Raw genomic sequence first — 14,315 nt, 5'->3', positions numbered from 1 at the left:
GCCCGTTTGTCCCCCACTGGCTGGGTTAGGTCATGCAGCTTTAGATGGCCAGTCAACCAGGCAAACCAGGGCTCCTAAAACCCAGGAATTTTAAATGCCAAAGATCTGCTGTTACTGTTTGCCTGAAAAGCCAGTGTTAGTTTCAGGACAAAAGAACTCTGCTAAGGTGAGAAAGTAACAGTTGTTGCTTTTTTTTTCTTCCCAAAGATAATGAAAGAAACAGTCACCTCAGGATACAGGGCCATTTCGACAACCCATGGGCTGACACACTTGTTCAGAACTGATTAACTTTTTTTAAACTGAGATGGCAGCAGGGTGTGTGCATGGTACTTCAATCTGCTGGGAGTGAAACCCATTAGCACAGTTTGAAAAACGTGCGGCAAATTGTTCTGCCAATCAAATTAAGCCATGTAATTCATTTATGACAAGAAGACATTCACAGACTCTTTATCTGCTTATTAAGTTTATGGATACAAAAACTAGACAGTGATAAGTTACTACTATCAGAAATATCAACATGCAAGTGACACCTACCTGGCCATTGGCCAATATTTTTTTCAGTTCCGCAGAAGACTTCTTCAAACTGAAAAGGGAAGACATCTTTTTAATGACAAGATCATCGACACCTTTGAACACCACTGAAAATTCCAGACTAAAACACACCTTTATTTTAGGTATAGATGTGGACGACATTCTTTACATCCTTCTCCCTGTATAATATTTTTTCAAAAGTAACTGGCCAAATGGCAAAGGTATTAATAAAGAGACTAAAACTCCATTAATAATTTAAAGCAATAAAGAAGCCAATAGTCAAAATGAAGCCAGACTATAGCTGACTATATATAGCTTTATTCTTTATCTGCTCTGACACTCTACCCATCTACCAAATTAACTCTTCCCTGCGTTACTCATCTGTGTAGATGTCTTTCATTCTATCACACCCTCCCTGAGACTGGAAGCTCCCTGAGAACGCAGACCACATTTTACCGATCTACATATTCCAATCTCTTCCCACCCCTGAACCTAGCCCAGTGCCTTGACATGTGTTAAGTGTCTAAACAATGGTGGTCATTGTTTCGGTTATTACATGGTGGTAACAGACACACACACACACACACACACACGCACACACACACTCATTTAATAAGTTATATTTGAGAAAATCTCAGACTTCAAGTTTGACCACACTCACCTTTCCAAGTTATAATTATTCTTTTTTTTCTAAATATGTCCTAAAATTCATATGCATGAATGGCAGACTATGGAGCCTTAGTACCAACTTTCCCCAGATTTTATAAAACATGTCCTCAACCAAGTGTTCTAAACTTCAATAATGTCCTCCCAAGTCTAAGAATACATGCACTGAAGTGGCAGTTAAGAATTTTATAGAAGCATACACCAAAAAAATAAACAACTGCTTAAAATCAGTCCAGTTAAAAAAACACCCAACAGCAGCTACCATTTATTGAGTGATGACCATGTGCCAGGCACAGAGCTAAATGCTGCTACTTGTTATCCTGATTTAATCCTCACAATTATTTCTAATTTACAAGGGAAACTAAGGTACAGACCTTGTTCAAAGTATATTTCTCTTAATACACACTTTTTTCCCCTGAGAAACATTTAGATCCTTCTATTGCCACAGATGACACCCAATTTAATAGTTGCGATTAGAAATAACCAAATAACAGAAATAACAAAACAGAAATAACCAAACAATGCCCAGGCAATGTTTCTCAACAGATATTCTATCATGTCATACAACTTGAAATAATAACATTTTGATTCATTGCATTTACAAAACACCTTTCATCCAAGAAACAAAACGTGATTCCTTAATACAGCTTCATCCATCTTTTAACACCAGAGGTAGATAGATGGAAAGTTTAATCATCCTTATTTTACAGAAAGAGAAAGCCAAGATGTTTAGGAAAGGCCTTGCCTTGGCAGTGAAACTTGAATTCAGTAATTATGGCCTAGGAATACTATGTGGTCAGTTTAATAAACAGTCATCCACCTACAGCAAAGACCTCATGCTTTGAGAGTAACAGAAGAAAAAGCTGATTTATTTCATTCATTAGGCCACTACCTTGCTACCAACTTGGTCTAGTAAAAAAAGTACTTCTATATATCTTGGCACTTTCTTTGTGCCCCAGTTTACTCAATATTTTGTTTATCTGCATGATCACAGGGACTTAAGCTATCCAAAAATCACTTTTAAAACCTTTTGAAATTTAAATGTGACACAATTGTAACCTGGGTATGACACTTTAAGAAGGACATTGAGACATCCAAAGAAGAGCAAAAGGGTGACAGGACTAGAAATGATGTTGTATCAGAAAAGTTGAATGAGTTGGGTGAAGTTAATCCAGAGACAAGATTTCAAGGGAATATAAGTTAGTTAGTTAATTCATCCATTCATGCGTTATCTCCTATATGCCAAGCATCATGCCGGGGCTGGGAATTCAACAATGAATATGTTGTAGTCACTGCCCTCAAAGAGCACAGAATCTATCGGGGACAGAGGCAATTATAACACAACGTATTAACTGCTATAATAAAGCAAGCACAGGGGGATTATGGGAATTCATAGAAAGGGTACCTGGTGTAGACTGGGAAGTAGGTAATAAGCAGGGATAGTTTACAGAAGATAATAGCTTTGTCCCTCAAAGATGACCAAGGTAGCCAGACTGAAGGCAGAAGAGGGGATTAGAAAGGAGGAAAGCAGGAAAGAGGCAGTAGCAGATGTGAAGGCCTAGTAGTGAGAGGAAACATGACTCATTAAGGGCACCACAACGTTCATCAGTGGACCTGGAATGTCAGGTAAAAAGGGGTGGAGTGGCAGAGCAGGGGCCTGGAGGGGACAGAGGACCCACATGTAAAAGGCCATTGTTCACCTGCTGTCGAGGGTACACTCCGTTCTGAAGGTTGTGAGAAGCAGTAAAAGGGGAACGATGGGCTCAGAACTCAGCATCAGCAAGATCAGTCTGGTTGCATTGTGCAGGAGAGACTGCAGCGGGGCAAGATGGAGGGAGGAAACTATTAGGACGCTGTTAGCACTAATCCAGAGCTTCACTGACCTTTGCAGCAACACGAGTGCCGGAAAGCAGACAGATTCCAGAGTGATTCAGAAGATAGACCCTACAAATGTCAGGACTGACTGGATGTGCAGCTGAGGGAGGCCCAGGAGGCCAGTTATCTGGAGTAAGCAAGTGGGTGGATATGGGAGAATTAACTGAGACAGGCAATCTAGGAGAAGTAGTATGTTTGGAGGGAAGAGGATAAGAAGAGAGAACAGCTCTGTTTGCTAAGCCAAATCTTTATGAGTGGGTGCTGAAGGGAGACAAATCTCAGCTCGTGAAAAAGAACTGAGATTTTGCTACCTGCAAACAGAAGATGCTGCCTTAACCAACCCAGTGCATCCCTGCCAGAGATGCTCAGGGAGAGCATGGCTGGCCATCTAGCAAGGAGTGGGGAGTCAAGCATCCAAGGAGAGCAGGATAGATTACTGCCACTCCTTCCCACTCTCCACACTAGAGGCAAGGAGTCTTTTATGAACACAGAGCTGGCCATGGCACTCTCTTGCTGAAAGTCGTCTAATGGCTCACCTACACCCTGAGGAAAATTCAAACACAAGGCCCTGCATGGTCTACCTCCTTTTCTCCTATCTCTCCTATTGCTCTCCTCCCCTTTCTCCCACCTTCCCCCAACTCAGCACCGCTCTCTGTGCTCCAGCCAAACTGGCCTACTTACAAATATGCTCAGCTCCTTTTCCACCCCAGTGCCTTCACATATGCTCCCCGCTCCCTCTGAAATGCCCTTCTCTGGCTTGTCCTTCAGGCCTAGATGGAATGTCACTCTCCCCCCTGAGTCTTCTCTGAGCATCCAGTCTAAGTCTAAACATATTCCTGCCTAGTGTGCTCTCTTCAAAACCTGCTTATTTTCTTCATAACACTAATTATAAAGTATAATTACTTATATATTTGGGGTCTTTTTTTTGTCTGTGTGCCTATTAGATAGCAAGCTCCAAAGGACAAAGACCGCACTGTACTCCTACTGTGTAGAACAACACCTAATGAATTCGGAGGCACTCAATAAATACTTTTGATTAGTGATCAACACGGGGCACAGAACATGGCCAACCCAGGGTAACATATTAAAATCACTTGTAGGACTTTTTCAAATTGTATTCCTCCCCTAACAGAATCACTGCTGGAACAAACCACCATTACTATTTGGGAGGCTGTCACAGCCTAAGGGAAGATACTGCCACGAAAGGCTGAGAATGACCAGATTAGATAGTCTCTGTCCAACTGTAAAATTTTACAGTACTCTGTGAATATAAATGATAATTTCTTTAAAAAATCAAGCTAATTCACTCATGTTGTTAAAACTAAATCTGAGAGAACTGAAAAGATATCCTGCTTCTTCTCTGTCTTACCATCTTTTTCAACTCTATTCTCTCTTTATATCATGATAAACTTTGACCTAAAACACCAGGCAAAGTCCTGGTTTTACCTCAAGGCTCACTGTCAGTCTGTCTGAACAATCTCTTTTCTGGAAGTAGGGGTAATAATTAAACTCCCTGCCCTCTTTCAGGTAGATGAGTGTAACAAGTGCCCCTCCATCCCTGTACCTCCGCTCAGCTGGGCCATGGCTCACATGCTCAACGAGCAGGAAGAGAGAAGCTATTAATACGAAGCATTGGCTGGCAGGGCCAAGCCCTTAGATGAGAACTAAAAGACCTACCCCTCATAACCACAAGACAGATGATCCATTGGTGACTAACCAGACTGTATTATAAGACAGAATAAATTGTTTAAAAAGGAAACACACTTTAAGAGTAATGTGTTCACATCAGGAAAGCTGGTGGATAGTACACTGACACCATAATAAAGCAATCAAGGAAGGGACTTTTAGGGAGGGGGCCGGAGAGTACAGAGAGAGTCAGAAGGAGACTTTAAATTATCTACAGTAAAGTCCTTGATAAAAGACTCAAGATTCGGGCTTAAGAGGGGAAGAAGAGGTATGGAAGGGTAAATAGAAGCCTAAACTACAATTCAGGGGATGAAGGGCTGTGTGCAAATACTGGCTACAGTCCTACTCTCAGAAACACCTGGGCACAGAATAGAGGCATTTTCTGGTTTGAGGTTGGCTTTTCAGTCGCCAAGGTGAATATATACACGCACAGCAATCGCCTTCACAGGGGCAGCTTCAAGTGCAGGCATACTTCATTTTATTGCACTCTGCTTCAGTGCACTTCACAAATACTGTGTTTTTTCTTTTACGAACTTAAGGTTTGTGACAACTCTGTGTCAAGCATATCTTTCATTGCCATTTTTCCAACAGCATTTGCTCACTTTGTGTCTCTGTGTCACATTTTGGTAATTCTCACAATATTTTAAACATTTTCCTTATTATTGTATTGTTATAGTGATTTGTGATCAGTGATCTTTGATGCTACTATTGTAACTTGTTCTGGAGCACCACGAATTGTGCCCATGTAAGACAGCAAACTTAACCGATAAGTGTGTGTGTTCTGACTGCTCTACTGACTAGCCATTCCCGTCTCTCCCCCTCTCCTCCAGCCTCCCTATTCCCTAACACACAATACTGAAGTCCGGCCAATTAATAACCCTACAAGTGTTCAAGAGCTAACTAGAGAGGGGATGTCAATGCATGGCTTCAAGGCTTCAAAGCATCGGCTGACTCTCTTATTAGAGGCTAACACAACTGGTGACTTCAAATTGAAGCCAGTGCTCATTTACCATTCTGAAAATCCTAGTGCCTTAAGAATCATGCTAAATCAACTCTGCCTCTGCTCCATAAGTGCAACAAAGCCTGAAGAACAGCACATGTGTTTACAACATACTTTACTGAATATTTTAAGCCCACTGTTGAGACCCACTACTCAGTAAAAAAGACTTCTTTCCAAATATTACTGCTCATTGACAATGCTCCTGGTTACCCCGAGCTCTGATAAAGATGTACAATGAAATTGTTGTTTTCAGGCCTGCCAACCCAACATCCACTCTGTAGCCTAGGGACCAAGGAGTAATTTAAGTCTTATTATGTACGAACTACATTTTGTAAGGCTATAGCTGCCACAGATAGTGACTCCTCTGACGGATCTGGGGAAAGTAAATTGAAAACCTTCTGGAAAGGATTCACCGTTCTAGATGCCATTAAGAACATTCATGATTCATGGGAAGGGGTCAAATATCAACATTCACAGGAGTTTGGAAGAAGGTGAAACCAACCCTCATGGGGGACATTTAGGGGCTCAGTGGAAGAAGTAACTGCAGATGTGGTGGAAATAGCAAGAGAACTAGAATTAGAAGTGGAGCCTGAAGATGTGACTGAATTGCTGCAATCTCATGAAAACAACGTTAATGGATGAGGAGTTGCTTCTTATGAATGAGCAAAGGAAGTGGTTTCTTGAGATGGAATCTACTCCTGGTGAAGATGGTATAAAGACTGCTGAAATGACAACAAAGGATTTAGAATACTACACAAACTCAGATGATAAAGCAGTGGCAGGGTTTGACAGGATTGACTCAAATTTTGAAAGAAGTCCTACTGTGAACAAAATGTCATCAAACAGCTATCCAGCAGAGAAATCACCCATGAGAGGAAAAGTAAATCGATGTAGCACACTTCATTGTTGTCTTATTTTAAGAAATCGTCACAGCCACTCCAACTGTTAGCCCTCACCACCTTCCTCAGTCAGCAGCCATCAACACGCAGGCAAGACCTTCCACCAGCAAAAAGATTATGACTCGCTGAAGGCTCAGATGACAGCATTTTTTTAGCAATAGTTTTTAATTAAGGTATGTATTTTGTGAGGCACAATGCTACTGCACACTTAAGAGACTATAGTATGGTGTAAACATAACTTTTATATGCACTGGGACACCAAGAAATTTGTGTGACTCGCTTTATTGCGATACTTGCTTTATTAGGGTGGTCTGGAATGGAACCCGCAATATCCTTGAGGTATGCTTGTACAGTAACATGATGTTTTCTAGCTTAATAATGGAATGTATAACCAAGATGATCTAGAATTCTATTAGCTTAAGCAAGTTCCCCCTTGAAGTAGAAGTTCCCCCTTCTACTTCAGCACTTTGAGAGTTTGGGAGTAAGTTCTCAAGCCTGTCAGAAAAACACTTTGAAAAGATTCAAGTCTCGAGTACCTGTCCCAGTGTGTGGCAACGTTAGCATGAATTAATGAAAATTATTTCCTTCATAACAGCTTCAGTCTGTTATGAAACCAAAGATACAAAAATGGGCAACATAGCTTGGTCAATTGAAATTTTACCACTTTACTCTCTCTTTGCCGCTTTTTGGTCAAGATGTTAGTAGATGGACAAGCAAGAAAAAAATTAGCATTCAACAATCTACAAACCAGATTATCAAGGCCTGAAATAATCAAAGGCACTGAAGTTTTTGTATAATTTGAAGACTGTAGGAAAACCACTCCACAGACCAAAATTAATACCTTAACATGTCGAATTTGATCTTTCGCTATGAGGTTCTTTCTCTTCAGTCGATACGTAGCTAGGGTTACCTAAGTGGTCCAGTTTCTTTTTACCACATACACATACATTGTTTTGGTCTTACAGAAAAGGGGTGTCATCCCACATGCTTCTTCCCCGCGCCCAACTTTGTAGATAATCACGCTATGGGCACTTCAATTGCTCTCACCTATTGCTTGGAAGTGAATCTGAGGCTGCCGGGCTGCTGTGTTGAGAGGGTCCGGCCCGGGTATTCACCTAAAAATAAAGAAGAATCTTGATCAGTCTTGTGTTCTGAGGACACAGTTCTAATTAACCTATAATTTGCCACAAATTTCTCATTTCACTATGAAGGTTAATTAGCTTGTTGTTAGACCCACGGTTGGAGTCTATTCAGTATATAGGTTACAGAACTATACAACCTGTTTATTACATAACACTATTACTGTCATTATTCAAATACTTAAACAAACAGTGCTGAGAAAAAGGACATATAAATAGGGAAAATTTTAAATTCATTGCCTAAAATTGAATTCCAGTCTAGAGAAAAAATTTCATTCACTATTTTGTTGTATACACAAAAATGATATATTCAAAAAAGGACATTAAAAATACACTAAGGGATTAGTGGTAAACCTCAAGTTGTCATATCCTTCCAGCTCTAAAACCAAACAGAACACGATAGAATATTTCTTATTCACCGAAAAATGAGGTCCAAGTAATTAATTATAAAATGCTTGAATCTAATGTAATAGCCAGCTTTTCTTTCAAATGTAAAGCCTTAAGCAGGAATGTAGAATTCAAAATGCACAGAACAATGAAAAGACATTAAATAGATATATGTTTCTAGCATAAATATGTCAAAAGAAGAGGGCGGCATCCTGTGTGCAATATGCTTATGTGCTTAATTAATCACTGAAATGACGTCTGTATTTTCACTCAAATAAATCTTTGTGGAGACCAGTAGCCAGGATTATCCTGAAGAAACAAACAAACAAACAAACAAAATCCAAATAATAAAATATACAGCACCAAAACCTCTACATCCAAATATATACACATATTGAGCAAATACTACAGATGAATCCCCCTCCACCTCCCATTTTTTAAAAAGCCAAAAAGAAAAAAAAAAAGAAAGGACGGCTTGTCAGAGCTTGAGAAAGTGCAGTTTTATTTGACATTTCAATAAGTGGAACACAGCATTACAAATCCATCTAACTTTACTGAAACAATTATTGAAATTCGTACCTTCAGGCCATGTATGTTCCGTTCCCCAGGAGGCTTGCAGGCTGAAACAGTAATTGACTAAATTGTAGAACACATCAGGGCCATTTACAAATTTGCTCAAAATGAATCGTTTAAAAAGAAATGAGGGTGACACCAAAATTAGCAGAGAGAAATGATTGAAAAGTGGCTCCCAAGACCCAAAGTGGGAATTATGAACCAGGGTTTTAACTTGCAGGAGTGAGCATTTATAAATGCAAAGAGCTTTCTGACACCACCTCATATAAATTCCAATTTCTGCTTAAAACATATAAAAATCAAGTTAAATAAGCTAAAATGATTAGATTCCTTTCATAATTCAAATTTCTGCAATCTTTCCTCATTCTATCACATTGTGTATCTGCTATCACTTAAACTACTTTGAAAATAGCTAGGTTTTTTGAGGGGTGGGAAAGTGGGAGAAGAGTCTTTTAATACCAAAAATACTGTTAGAGATTCTAAAATGGAATGAATATTCAAGTTTTAATAGTACTAGTTCGCACAACAATAAGCATTCAAATTTATTAAAATACAGAGGTATCACTAATTTTATCACATTTCTTGCAAATCTTAACCTCTGCTAATATTTAAGTCTAACGATAAAGCATTGCCAGGGAAAATAATATTAATTTCCTGACACCATCATGAGTTAGAGGTTAGTATTTTTCCAATTCAGCAAATGCTTCTTCATCAAATGTTAAAAACACAAAAGCTTCCTGCCCATGTTGTATGCTGCTTCCATTTGAAAACTACAGTGCCCTACATATTATATGTTAAGGGGCCGTCAATTTTGATTGATTGTTTGGGGAGGGATGAATTTGATTTTTTTTTTTTTGCGCCTCTCTTAGATGTACATGTATTTTTCCTCTGTTTCTGACAAGAAATAGAGCTGTTTAATAACAATAAGATGTGAGTAATAATTACAAAACACATCAGTTGCTTTAATTTTGTGTATTTTAGGTATACTCAAATTTATTGTTATTTTCCTAGAAAAATATATCTAATCCGTAATAAAGGGTTTTTATTTGTTTTCCTAAAATACATTAAAATCAAGATTCCAAATCTTTCTTTAAAATGGAAATTATCTTTTTAAACAAAACAATAGTCACATACACTTGATACCTGATCCTTGAGGGACTATTAATACTTCCTAACACATTGCAGAGTATTTCCACTGACATACCCAGTACATTCATAAACTTCATTTAATAGGAAAGTGACTGACCAAGAAATTAGAGGCTAGCATCAACGCTTATCTCTTACCTTAACATTTGCATCATTCCTCAACTGACTTCTCAAACCTTTATGATTAAAAACCTAAACAGTATTAAAAAACCTAGTAACCACATATTTCCTAAAATTCTGGAGTCAGAGTTACAATAAAGCCAGTAAATTTTCATACGTGTTAACATATCTTTTAACAACAGAGAGGACTTCACCATGAGCTGGGAGCTACCATCTAAGGCAACTGTCCTACTTGGAACGAGGAGAACATCTGATGTTAGAGAAGAATGGTTTTTTCCTGTCTTTCTCATTTGTTTAGTCCAGAGATTCTTTTTAAGATGGGGCCTGCCACAAAATCTAAGGTCTGAGAGCCTCTAACCAACCAGGTAGACCAACTAGGTAGACTGTGCAAGTTTGCATAGTCTCACTTACACGTATCTGATGTAGATAAGTAAGCAAAAAACTACCAAAACTAAAAACAATTGTACAAAAGCATGCAAAAATACTAGGGAGACTGAGTCTCATAGTTTAAAAAATTTTAATTTGGTTTGGAAGAATTTTATTTAATAATTTATTTGTGCCTAATAGGTTCTGTGCTCGAACTACATGTGACACTCACATTTCATTTATTTTCTCCTTTTAAGTATCTTCTTCCTACATTACACTCTTTCCCATACTCGTACCAACCCCTCCAAACTATCCCCATGCACAGTCCACTAATGTTTTAACTTATATGCCCTTTTACTTTAAGCAAATTATAATTTAAACAAAATTCTTACAAAGGGTGTATTAACCACTTATAAGCTGTGTGACTCTGAAGTTACTTAACCTCTCTGAACCTCAATATTCTCATCTATACAATGAAAGCAACAGTACCTCGTAGGCCAAACTACTGGGACAATTAGAAATGATAGCATTTCAAGCAGTATGGTGCCTGAACAGAGCAGATGTCGAAAAATGGTTGTTATCATCATGGAAGGGAGCACAATGGTACGGGCAGTAATGGTACAGGGACTGTTCACCAAATAAGACAAACAAAACTTGAAAGGATTTTTGAGGAAAAGAAGTAAAAAAACAAAGGCCCACAGCATTGGAACTATAATATTCCAGGATACTGTATTAGGATTTGCTACAACAGAGTTATGATGTCATTAAGTAGGGAAACAATGAATGGAAATTTTTAGCTGGTGAATAAATATTCCTTGGGGAACAATTTTGAAACTTGACCAAATTCTCCAGTCATTGAAAATATTAAGAAACAATTTTCATCCTTGTTATTGGCCTAATACACAGAAATAGCAACATCTTTTTCTTTTTCTTTTTTTTCTATTTTAGATTTCAGTTTTCAGGTGCAACAGAATTAATCATAATACTTATTTCAGACACACTATCAATGGCCCGATTTTATTTACTTAGCTCTTTAATAAGTTATTATTACAACGTACTGAGCACTCTCAATCCCATTGCCTAAATTACTTTTAAACCCAGATCTTCTTGTGGGCTGGCCGAGCCAGTGCTTTTGGAGACTCTATCAGTACAAATAATAGTCTACTAGTTAACTGAGCCATTCAAACTTCAGAGTTACAAGTAATGAAAGTCTAGAACGTTTAATTGGAAAACTCATACCATGATTATTTGTACAGTATCTGTTAACAAAGGTAACTTGAACTTTGAATTATTTCAATTATTTCTGGAAGAGTTACGTAGATAATTTCCTTATCTGTTCCATCGGTTAGAAAACATGGATTTCAACCAGGGCAATGTATACCGAGTGAAAGACTTAATGGTTTATGCTAGACTGTTTTTTCTTCCACTATTAACATTTTGAGGGAATGTTTCTACACAGTTGAATAATCATATCTGACATAGGCGAGTAGTGCCAAACCTAAAAGGGAAAAAGCAAATTATTTGACTGGATGATTCACCAAGACTTATACTCATCAGATTATATTTTTTGGAGACTTAACGATTATATTCCCATATATGAGGACTTTCCATTATTTAGAAAATGTCACCCCAAAAAACCAAGCACTAAACATTCTACGAAAATGTCTCTACTAAAACCCCTTAGTAAACCTTAGCTTCTGTATTAGCTGAAAGCTTTCTCAACAGCAACTTGAGCCACAATTTGTAAATATCCGAAATTAAAATCATTCATTTGTCTTGATTTAGAAACCATGTGTTTCCCAAGAGTTCTTTAAGCGAATGTAAGCATGTACTTCAAAAACAAAAACAATCCAGTTAGTTTAATTTACTCCAGTAAATTAGATATTTTATCTGCCATAACTATAATATAGTCTGCAATCCCCACGATAATGAATACTTCTTTTGTTTTTTCAAATTAAGAGCTAAACATCATGTTATGTGCATTTAAACCTTTGGAAAACATAACTGTTGATGAAACAGTTTACTGAAATAATCATTGTTGATTAGAATTTGTTCAACATTACCTCTTGGAAATATCTGCAGAGGCTCTATTAACTGTCCATTTACTTGCTGTTCCATTACTGTGGAATAATACTGCAAAGAGATTATAGAAAGAGATTACTCAGTAATGTATGCATACTGGTACAGATACTTATGAGTTTTTTAATTCATAGTACTTTTGTAAATTGCTGGTATATACATTATCAGCCTCGAGAATACTTTTTTTCTATTTACACATTAAAATGACAGTGACTACTCAGGATTGAAAGTCCAGTGGCAGTGTCCACACTGCCATTTGTCTTTAAAAGTAGAACTGTTGATTAAGACTTTAGATTAGCATTTGACCTCTAGAAATATTTTGAAAATGGTCATGTATTATGTATGTACAAGGCATTTTAGCAGAAACGTCTCCAATTGCCTTTAGTTCTTTTCCCCTGGATTTGGCAGAGCACAATGAAGGTGCCTCACCTCTATGCCAGTTAGTCATTCAAACATCATGCCTCTTTGCATAGAAAACGCAGAAATAATGGAAATCTAAATCACAGAGACTGTGGAGTGAGCACGTAAGATATGATCCATCCGAAGATGACAGGATTAATGTGATAAAAAGGCAGCCCAGTTTCAAGCAAACACATCTTTTATGCTTTAATATTATAAACATTTTAATATAGATCAAATTTCACTTTAAAATTCTGGGTGGGCACAAAAAATAAAGTTCAAAGTAAAAAAGCTTTCACCCTTCTTCAGAAACACAAATTCATTCAGTAGGTTGTATTATATAAGTCTGATTCTCTTTTTCCTTAATATGCTAATTGATGAGCCTATGTCCACCTAACGTGGAGATGGATTCTACTGCCCTCACTTAACAAAGTGATGTTCTTGGTGGCAAAATGCCAATGATGAAAACTGTTGATTCTGTGTTTTGAGTGGCTGGCACAGAGCAGAACTCCCCTTTAACCTATGCTGTTTATGGATTTAAAACACATTATATACCACATTTTCAGGAAATTCTTCCTGGATAATCATTGCTTGCTGACATTCTTAAGAAGTTTCTATTTAGAAGATAGAGACACATATCTTTTTGTTTTTATGCATATTAAAATTATTACGAGATCAAGGTGTTTTTTTTTCCCTTAGACATAAAGGGAGCTACAAAATTCTACCTCATCTTGGGAATCACAAGTTACCAAGTCTGAAACTCGAGGCCCTAAACACAACGTGAAAGCTATGGGCTGACAGAAGTGTACCCTGCTCTCCAAGAGCTTTCACACTGGAAAGGAAACTGATCCTCTCCTTCTATGTACATGACAACTTATATACATACAGCATCAACACGTACGACACATTCTCTGCAATACATACTAAGGCAAATGTCTTTCAGGAGACTATATTCCTTAAAACCACAGAAATCTAGTGCTCGCCATTACTCAAACACTGATGACAAGTAAATGAAATATCAATCATGTAGGCTGTCAACCTTTTGGGACAGCAATAACTGTTAACAAGTAGTCTGGAAAAATTGTCCGAAAATGACTTGTCCTCGGCACACAAGTATTTGAGGTTTCCGTGGAAAATTAAGATGCCAGTGGCTATTTGGAACATTGCTCAGGTATTCTTTTTAATGGGAAATTTGCCGGTTATTGATCCACAGCATGTATCCCCTTGCTTCTGGAAGGCTGCAAGCAACTTTCCAATCAGTGGCTGTCAAAAAAATTACTGCCTTTTTACACTGATACAAGACAACAGCAATGGTGGCGTTCTCCTATAGTTAATGCTTTTCTTTAATTAACTGCTGTGTACAATAGGTTAGTAATTTCAGTTACTACTTCACAGTCCTAGAAATCAAAACAAATAAAATATCCTTATGCTTTATCTAACAAATTAATT

The 14,315-nt window shown here is 37.8% G+C and overlaps 1 protein-coding gene across 4 annotated transcripts in view; it reads right to left on the bottom strand.

Annotated features, from left to right (window-relative positions):
• MAP2K5 (mitogen-activated protein kinase kinase 5) overlaps positions 1 to 14,315 on the bottom strand; it is a 236,612-nt gene that overhangs the window by 189,408 nt on the left and 32,889 nt on the right. For 3 of the 4 annotated variants that reach the window (XM_081048100.1, XM_081048102.1, XM_081048099.1), the window contains 4 exons: positions 12,452 to 12,521; positions 8,763 to 8,803; positions 7,705 to 7,772; positions 535 to 583 (listed from right to left, as the gene is read on the bottom strand). In XM_081048100.1, coding sequence (XP_080904226.1) covers positions 535 to 583; positions 7,705 to 7,772; positions 8,763 to 8,803; positions 12,452 to 12,521 — 228 coding nt within the window. Of the gene's footprint in view, positions 1 to 534; positions 584 to 7,704; positions 7,773 to 8,762; positions 8,804 to 12,451; positions 12,617 to 14,315 lie in introns of all 4 variants that reach the window. The other variant, XM_081048101.1, reaches the window with a different exon arrangement.

This window comes from Rhinolophus hipposideros (assembly GCF_964194185.1).
Source record: "Rhinolophus hipposideros genome assembly, chromosome: 5".
Classification (NCBI taxonomy): domain Eukaryota; kingdom Metazoa; phylum Chordata; class Mammalia; order Chiroptera; family Rhinolophidae; genus Rhinolophus; species Rhinolophus hipposideros.
This window is presented reverse-complemented; position numbering and strand designations above follow the sequence as displayed.